Source organism: Penaeus chinensis, chromosome 37 (assembly GCF_019202785.1).
Source record: "Penaeus chinensis breed Huanghai No. 1 chromosome 37, ASM1920278v2, whole genome shotgun sequence".
Lineage (NCBI taxonomy): Eukaryota > Metazoa > Arthropoda > Malacostraca > Decapoda > Penaeidae > Penaeus > Penaeus chinensis.
In genome coordinates, this window is record NC_061855.1 from 6,535,981 (window position 1) to 6,545,980 (window position 10,000).

General features: G+C 32.0%; 2 protein-coding genes across 2 annotated transcripts in view; one reads left to right on the top strand and one right to left on the bottom strand.

The window, feature by feature from the left end:
• LOC125045273 overlaps positions 1-2,505 on the bottom strand; it is a 2,685-nt gene extending 180 nt beyond the window's left edge. The window contains exons 1-3 of the mRNA XM_047642476.1: positions 2,373-2,505; positions 766-878; positions 1-20 (exon numbers count right to left, since the gene is read on the bottom strand). The exon at positions 1-20 is cut by the window's left edge and continues 66 nt beyond it. Coding sequence (XP_047498432.1) covers positions 1-20; positions 766-878; positions 2,373-2,463 — 224 coding nt within the window. The 5' untranslated portion in view covers positions 2,464-2,505. The remainder of the gene's footprint in view (positions 21-765; positions 879-2,372) is intronic.
• A 2,003-nt stretch (positions 2,506-4,508) lies between these two features.
• On the top strand, positions 4,509-9,651 carry LOC125045543 (negative elongation factor E-like). Its single transcript, XM_047642866.1, has 7 exons — positions 4,509-4,702; positions 5,878-6,060; positions 6,289-6,396; positions 7,972-8,174; positions 8,361-8,415; positions 8,800-8,911; positions 9,470-9,651. Exons 1-7 carry the CDS (start codon positions 4,622-4,624, stop codon positions 9,538-9,540), a joined length of 813 nt encoding a protein of 270 aa, XP_047498822.1. The 5' UTR covers positions 4,509-4,621; the 3' UTR covers positions 9,541-9,651.
• Positions 9,652-10,000: the final 349 nt, after the last annotated feature.

Below are 10,000 nucleotides of genomic sequence, written 5' to 3' on the forward strand. Positions count from 1 at the left end.
ACTGCATTCTTGACAAAGTCCTACAGATAATGAAATGTAAACATCAGAATAACAAAAAATATGTAAATACAAATAGAAAATATCACATTACATACATGATCTACAAAGATGCCTCTAAAAGCAAGCAGTTTTAACTTACTTTAAAAAAGTGATTAAGTAACATCCTTTACAATGCAAAATATAAAATAATTTTCTACAAAAACAAAAAAAAAAATATGTCTCATTCAAATTACCTTTCATGTGCTCTTTAACAGCAAGCATTCTAATAGGATCAAGTCTCATTTCTAAATGTCCACTGGAAATGAATAAACAGAACAGCAATTTATTATGGTATGAAATAAATATAATTCACAAGGAACACCTGAAAAAATATATCATAATCAACCTTTGATCTGTTTACAATTTAGTAACACACACAAAAAAAAATTTTCTTGATTGTAGCTCTTTCTAGTGTATCTCGAGTGTGATAGCACAAGCAAAATATATAATGCCAAATTAAAACACTGACAATTTTTCACTTACTCTAAATTGATGGGTAGAGTAAAAGACTCTGCAACAAGGCCAAAAATATAAAGGTGTTTTGGCAGTTGACCTCTTATAACTCTTGTTTTCTGATGGTTAGTCAAAAAAATACTTTCCTTTAGGACCAAAACCATTATACAGGGTAAAATACATATTACTGACTACTACAATTAATGTCATTGACAATAAATACATATGTATAGTAATATGTAAAAATCAATCAACAACTCAAGCAAGTAATACCTCATTGCAAAGACTACAGATGTACAACAATGCACTCTGAGCACAGGTTTCACAACAACTGTGACCACATGACAGCAGGACTGGTGCTCGTCTATTTGGGGAACGCCTATTATCTGAAAGGTACAAAAATCCCTTTGGTATCAAGCAAACCATTTGATGGCAAATAAAAATCTGACAAAAAAATAAATATTAAAAAATATCATCTTGGATATATGGCTATATGAATCTATAGCATCAAAGCAACGATCATGTATTCTGTATGTAGTAATCACATCAGTATCTCGAGTGTGATAAAAGGTTCATGAAATCTAGTTTCACAAAATATAGAAGTGACTCAATGCTACAGTTACTAATTTTACCTACAAAAATAAGAATGTTCTTATCTTTGCTTCCGACTGAAGGATAGGTTACAATATCTCAGACAGTTTGCTTACAAACAAATAATCAAATTCATCTGATTTATATAAATAAAAAATATCAAAAATCTGTTTCCAAAACTGGCGTCACCAATAAAAGTTCAAGTGACACCCTGAGTGCCTTTTAAAACAGGAGATTGCTCAAAGTAATGATTCTTCAAATCATTACTTTAGGTAGAATAGGATTCCTTGTTATGTCCAGTGTGCATTTTGAAAAAATAAAAATTGATAGTACTCGGCAACAGGTGAAGGGGGCAAGAGGTATCATCAGAGTTGGACTGGGTTTGATTAATTAGAATTAACATATTTCTGTCACTGTTATGGGGTTTTGCCCACTAAACCCCTCTCTTCAGGCAACTGATGCTTCTACCACAAATTGGAATGAAAAATCTCTTAATTTACTAATTCCACTAACCATTTCCATTTTTGGTTTGTAGAAATCAACTGGAATCCACTGATACTAAATTTCATGGAATTTAAGATGCAGACTGATTCTGGAAAATTACTAAGACATCTGTTATAGTTATACAGGCTGTGTTCTATTAATGATCTTCTTGGAATTTGCTATGATACGTGAATAATGGCTTGCGATCTGAAGTAACATATTATTAAGTGATCACTATTCCAAGGCCAACAATCCTCTGTTATATATATTCTAGCAAGATAGAGCTTGGAAAGGCTCCTTAGTTGAATACAAACCATTCCAGAATCTACATGGCAAAACTTTGGTGTAAGGTTTGTGCCTGATAAGAAATATTTCGCAGGCCTATAGGTTCTGACCCAAGAATTCAAATGGTATTGGTAGACCTTGAACAGAAGAGTTTTTATGTTCCCTTTTACCTTTAAGCTGAAATTTTACCATACATAATGAAAGGTGAATAAAATAAAGCGTGCCTCTCTGCTAAGCCGTTATGATTATCAAATGCCACAGTGAACTTTAGCTGATCATTCCCCATATCAGGAATAAAACTTTGAAAATGCTTCAAAATATCAGTTACAAAAGAAAAGTCATATACAGGTCATATTAGACGTTCCTTATTCTCGAAACTTAATGAATGATAATGAAAAATCCCATAAAATCAAGTAAATAATAATGACAATTGCTTTCCACAGCCCCTTTTCTCCCAATCCCTGACGCACCCAAGTAAATCCCTCTTTATTTTCTCTTCTGTTGCTTTCATACATACATACCTGTTCTGTATGAAGTGTGGCATTTGGGACACTTCATATTCCTCCCAATCCTCGCCCGTAAATACATTTTCTCGTCCCGAATTGTATTCATTTTCGAAGATTTCTTTCCTTATGTTTTCCTTCGAAATCTGTAATGACGTAATAAGTGTCCGAAACTGTTATCCATCAGTCACAAATATAATTTCAATACAGTGACATTCTCTAGCTTGTTTATTTTATTGTCTATTGAAAGCGGATTCTAATGACAAGCAGCACATACAAACAATACAGATATGAATAATTTTCAAAAAAATCAGATAAAACTGGTAGACTTCATGGATTCGGAAACAATTTTGTCCGAATCTGTAGACTCTTCTAGAATGCATAACATTTATTTCCTTTGTAAGTTTAAATAAAGCATACCAAAAGAATTAATATAGCGTCCAAAATAATTTTTATTCGTGGTGAAGGCTAATTATGCAAATTTTAAGAATTCTGAAATGCATTCAACATTCCTACTGTATGAACGCCTATCTTATTCCTGAGATTTGGGAAGATTTTCCCACACCGACTGTTATTATGATTAGTCTAACAGATTCCCCTCATTCATTATGGCTAGGAAATTTCAAATTCACACTTTTTGAGTGAAATACACACAGACACATACCTATATCTATATCTATCTATCTATATCTCTACCTACCTACCTATCTATCTATCTATCTATCTATATAGGTATATAGGTTCATATATATGTGTATATATATGTATATATATTTATATATACATACATATATATATATATATATATATATATATATGGGTATATAGGTTCATATATATATATATATATATATGTGTGTGTGTGTGTGTGTGTGTGTATATATATGTATATACACATATATATGTGTGTGTACATATATATACATCTATATATGTATATGTGTATATATATATATTTATATATATAGATGTGTATATAGATATATATATTATATACATATATGTATATATATATATATATATATAAACACACACACACACACACACACACACATGTATGTGTATATGTATATATATACGATTATATGTATATATATACATATATATGTGTATGTTTTTATATATATATGTATGTATGTATGTGTACGCGCGCGCGCACGTGTGTGTGTGTGTGTGTGTGTGTGTGTGTGTAAGTGTGTGTGTGTGAATGGTAAGACACCTTGATGATACTATGATAGAAACACCCACAATGCACAAACTAGATTCGCTAATGACAATTTTATTCCTGGAAAACTGACTCGAGTGATTTACCAAACACACATACACAAACACTCACACACACACTCACACACGCACACACACACACACATACACACACACACACACTCATATTTATGTGTATATATATACAAACACATATTAATGTGTGTATACATATATATATATACATATATATATGTATATATATATATATATGTGTGTGTGTGTGTGTGTGTGTGTGTGTGTGTGTGTGTGTGTGTATATGGATGTGTGTGTGTGGATGGGTATTTATATGTGTGTGTATATATATATATATATATATATATATATATATATATATATATATATATATATATATATATATATATATTAATATCTTCATTTTTGTGCGATGACGAACATGACACTTTTCGCCTAATAGTCCGACCTGACCTTCCTTACACTTTCCGGTCTTGACCCTTCCCCCACTCGTCTCATATATCAAATAGTTTTTTCATTCTTCTTATATATGGTTAATTTTGCTACCAATGTTTTTACACAATATTTTTCTGTACTTTATATTAGTAACAACACTTGATAATTTCAGTAAAAATCATATAATTAATTCCATATATTCGTGATGAAATTATGGTGATTGAGAAAATAATATTTTTTTATAATTATTCTCTACATTGAGGAAAACGAACATTCTGTTACTGTTTTTTTTAACGGGTTCTATTTCATCTCTCAAGCTTGCATGGAAGCTTGTCAAATCTAGAAATTTAGTTTTGTTAAGAATAAGAATAATCTTAACCTTATTTATATATCATACACCTAATTTGTTACATACACCATCCCTTAGATATGAATAATATCGCGCGTTGATTGGTTAGTCTCAGCGAGTGATCTCAACGGTGATTGGTCGAGAGTGGCGTGGCCTCTTGTTGTGTTTATGTTATTGTTGACAAGTGGGAGTTGCTCTGCCAAATAACTTTAGAATATAACTAGTCATTGATAAACCGTCGAGAATGGTCTATCTTCACTTTCCTAGCAACATGACGGAGGAGGAGCAGATGCTTCAGGCGAAGTATCAGAAATTAAGACGAAAGGTAGGTTATCAGCTGAATTATATTTACAAATGTTTAATCTTTTTACGGCATTGTAACTAATTATCTTGGAGTATTAACTGACCGCATTTCAGTCATTACTAACATACACCATATAACATTTATTTGTAAATTTTGAATAAATTCTTAACTAATAAGTTTTAGATGTACTGACAAAAATAGTAGTCTTGCTAGTTTCCTTGAACTCCTACTGATGTCTGCTGACCAATTATATCAGAAATAGTTGGTTGAATTGGTAAATAAACATGTAGTGAACCTCGAGTACTCCCATAACTCTCACAGTAACAACATTACTTGCCAGGCATTCTTTTTCTTGGACTTGGTTAAATGTGGAGGAGGTTTTGCACTTCAGGCAGGGGTACGGGGGTGCTAGCTCCCTTATAATTTCAAAGGGCACAGTCCCCTAACAATGTCATGAATACATAAATGCTGCATTGTCTAATCTCATTCATACCTGATGATATTTTTTTTATGATATCTCATCCCTTACCAGCTGTTGAGTGTTTCTGTCTTTGCTACTGTTACCTTGCCCCATACTAAATTCACTAGTAATATACACTAAACATTATGATGAATCTATTGATACTGAATTTGATGGATTTTAAGGTGTGGACATGTTTGAGATATGTACCCAAATAATGACTGCTATGGGAAATTTATGTGATCTTTTCTGGTGGCAATTAGAATGCCGCAAGATGTCTCCTGACACCCTAAACCTGTCTTGTGATCAGTGGCGAGACAGGCTGCAAGCTCAGATACTGCTGTGACATAATGGGAATGGCCACGGTTGACAGCCAGTGTTTTACTGTATTAGTTGTTGTTTTTGACTGGTACACAATATATTGTAATACAATATCCTAGATGGCTTTTGATATCTTATGAAGGGTTCAGCTTATAAATACTCAATTTAACCCAATGCTGGCTTTTGATATCTTATGAAGGGTTCAGCTTATAAATACTCAATTTAACCCAATACTGAAGGGTATCAGAAATCTCAGAGCGTCATAAACTCTAGTGATTTCTGGAAACGTCCTAATGCTGGGTGCAGCAGTCTGCTAGATGTATATTCTTTATGCATTTGTCGTTAGTTTTTGTTTATGTGTCAGGTTATATTGAAAGTAAATATGTTGAAATTTATTTTCTGTCTCTTTTTCAAGAAAAAGGCACTGCAAGCTCTGAAAGCACCAAAGCAAGAACCAGAACCACTAGTGCCTCTGAAGCGACCAATGGAAGCAAAGGATGCCAAGGAAATGGCTAAGAAATTGATAAAATCAGGGGCTATCAAAGTACCCGAGCGACCTCAGCCAGCCACAGAGAAAACAACCTTCAAAAGATCTATGGTATAGAATATATATGATTTTAAAACAACTAATTACTAATGCTTATATTAAAAAATCTCAATTGTTATTCAAATATAGCTTTTCAAAATTTAGTATGGCTATTTGAATATTTCCAATATTTTGCTTGGTTTAGATGGAACTAGAGTATTTGTACTATTTTGCCAAGATAAGTTAAAAGTCTCCAAAGTACTTTGAGTTTATTATATAACACTAATTTTGGTTCTCCAGGGATTGGAGCGAAAGCTATCTGCAGCAGATAAGGCTCCCTCAGGATATCAACCATTTTCTACCTCACATCCAGAAGAAGAGATCCATGAGTCGAGGCAGAAATCAAAGGTCAGTATTGGGATAATATTATGTAGTTACTGTTATTATCCAAAGATCATACCAGCAATTGTTTCTAATTGCTGGCATGATCTTTGGATAATTTCTGTCTTATTTAAAATTATTTATGAGAATACAAAACTATAGAAGCTATTAAAAGAGCCACTTAAAATCTTAATGTACCAACAGTGTTATTACATATATATATATATATATATATATATATATATATATATATATATATATATATATACATATACATATATATATTACATATATGTATATATATATTACATTGTATATATATATATATATATATATATATATATATATATATATATATATATATATATATATATATGTACATAAGTATATATATGTATATATAAGTATATACATGTATATATAAGTATATATATGTATATATAAGTATATATATGTATATATAAGTATATATATGTATATATATATATATATGTATATATATATGTATATATATATATATATATATATATATGTATGTATGTATGTATCTTAGGAACTAATACAGGTTTTGCATTGCTTTTCATTTCTCAATGAACTCTTAGTCTTAGCAATAGAATCCTATTTTTTACATGAGAATGAGAAAAATTAAGTATTTTGCCACATGCATTATACTTTTGTGGAAAGCTGGTTGGACTTGAGCCAGTCCAGCTGATAAGAGTAGATTTATTATTATTGTTATGCAGTTGTTGTTTTATCATCATCATCACCACTGTTAATTTTTTTTTTTTATTCATGTTATCCCCTTGACATATCATGGACCTATCATTATCACTTTTATTAGTATTGTTTGCACTAGGATGAATCATGTGGTTAGCTATACCAATGTCTGAAATGTGTATGTATAAGGGAAACCCTTAATATTACTTACCTGAATTTTGAACCTCAAGCCCTCATTCAATTAGTATCCCTGACTTTGGGAAGATAATAATGTACCCAAACTTATTTTTGGTTATGATTCTAGGTACCACAAATGAGAAATATCTTTAAAGGGATACAATTTTGTTTTTAGTCAGAAGTTTTATGAAAAAAAGACAAAACAAGGAAGCAGAAAAAGGTTAGATTGAATGTAAACTTCGATATAGAGTTAACAACCTTAATGCTTAAGGGAGAGGTGGCACAGCTCAGTGATAGACCACTGGCTTTGCATTCACAAGGTCCTGGGTTGACTCCCAACCACCCCTCTCAGTTGACTCAGCTGTGAATGAGCACTGGTATGTTTACATCAGCATACTGGGGTCAAAGTTAAGGCGGAAAAGAACTGGCCACTATACCACATCATCTGTAGCTTAATAAGCATGTTTCCCAAGGAACATGTTCCCTAAGTTCACATGGATATGGGACCAACTATGACTTTTGAATGCTTCAGGGAGAACAAAAATGATATTTAAAAGCATTCCAACATATTGCAATTGGTTCTTGGGACATATCATTTTATTTACTTGTACTTGTCTAGTTCATATCTGAATCCATTCCAAACATGAGTAATAGGGAAAAAAAAAATTGTTGTATTTATGGAATACCATAATCTTTTCTCTTTGGCAGCCAAACTTGTACGAGAGTTTTGTGACAGCACGAGACAGGGAGGAACGTGGAGAATTTACAAGAGATGGAAGAGGGGCAGATGGTAAACCCAGGCAAGGACATACTATATATGTCTTTGGATACAACATATCTGAGGAGCTACTTAAGAAATCTTTCTCTACCTATGGAAACATTGTTAATGTCAATATGGAAATTGAGAAGAAGTATGTAACTAAAATTCATTCTGTATATACCTTATATTCCTTTTTTATGGATATGGTTATGCTGTCTGAATTAGCATTGTTGAATTTTCATTGGGTGTGAAGGAAAGTTAGAAATAGGTTCATAGTCTTGTTTTATAATGAATATTTATAATGTAATGTAACAGTAATTTGTTTATTTGTCTGCAGCTGTGGATTTGTCACATTTGATAAAGTGGAATCAGCAGAAAAGGCAATTGCTGAGGTAAGGAATATATTATACTGATACCTTTTGGAGTAATAAATGATGGAAAATAGAGCATATATTTTTTTAGAATTGTTTTTCATATTATTTTTTACATGAAATGTTCATAAGTCATACATTTGTTACAAATATTTTGTATTTCATTATAATTACACCATTAATATTGATATTTCTTGGGGCATAAAAGGAGGGTAAGGCAATTTTATCATAGAATATATTGTATTGAAAAATTGCAATTTATATGAAATATATCCTTTTCAGTCTAAAGAGTATGTTTTTCCATGCATGAAAAAAGATAGTGAGAATCATTCATATTTCCTAATGTAAATGATATCTGTTTAAATGTACTGTATACAGTTCTAAGCTTCACTATTCTTTACAAAGATGAATGGCAGCATGGCCTCTGGCATCCAGTTGAAGGTGTCCCTTGCTCGTCGGCAGCCTGTTATTGACCCGATTAATGATGCTTCTTCTTCTGCTACATGGTCTACCATTGGTAAGGAGACAAGTGAAACACACAGTTATAGTTGATTAATATAACCTTAATATAATGATATATTTATTCTGAAGGTATGAGTGCTAGTAGTTAAGTTAGTGATATTCTGAGTCTTCTTTGGGATAACAACAAACATAGAAAGGGGAAGAGATATGTAGATAGGTGTGTGTGTGTGTGTGTGTGTGTGTGTGTGTGTGTGTGTGTGTGTGTGTGTGTGTGTGTGTGTGTGTGTGTGTGTGTGTGTGTGTGTGTGTGTGTGTGTGTGTGTGTGTGTGTGTGTGTGTGTGTACACACATTTGTGTGTGCATGCATACATGTGCGCATGCATGCGTGTGGGACTGTGCATGTGTATGTTTGTTCTTTGGTAGAGAATTTGAATATAGGTATATATTATACAGTAACTGATAAAGTTTGCTGATTGGTATATACTTTGGTTATCAGTCACTAATAAAAAAAGGGGGAAAAAAAAGTCATGAGATGTCTGTGATATTATAGCTAATGATTAAATGTATTTGATTATTTTTTTTCCTATTTACTGATTCTAGCCTTTCTTTCCAGCTGCCAGCCACTCGCAGAAGGGATCACACAAAGATAAGAGAGACCTTGTGACATATGATGAAGTCTTCTAAGATTAAGCTTTGTCTTGTATATAAATTCTTCATGCCTTTCACACTTCTCTCCTTCCCTTCACACTTAAAGAGAGAAAAAAAAACTAATAAAGTTCATCATCAATACTACAATGATTTTTTTCTGAAATTACCTTCTTATGTAGAATGAAGTTGGTACCAGTGCTGGATTTATGAGCTTACTGAATAATGTAATTGTACCTTGAAGATAATCTTGATTCTGGATCTGTTCAGAAATATCCAAATATTTCCTTTGAACTGTTTTTATATTTCAATGGTGGCTCTCAGGTAATAGTGTTTCTGAGTTGAAATACTGAGACTTTAATGCACACCCTTCTTATTTTACATTTTTTGTAATGCAACTTTTTATTCTGGATATTATTTATCTTTGATTGATCAATTCAAGAAATTGAAGTAACATTTTCTATTAATTGCAATATTGAATAGCAGAGCTTGTTATATC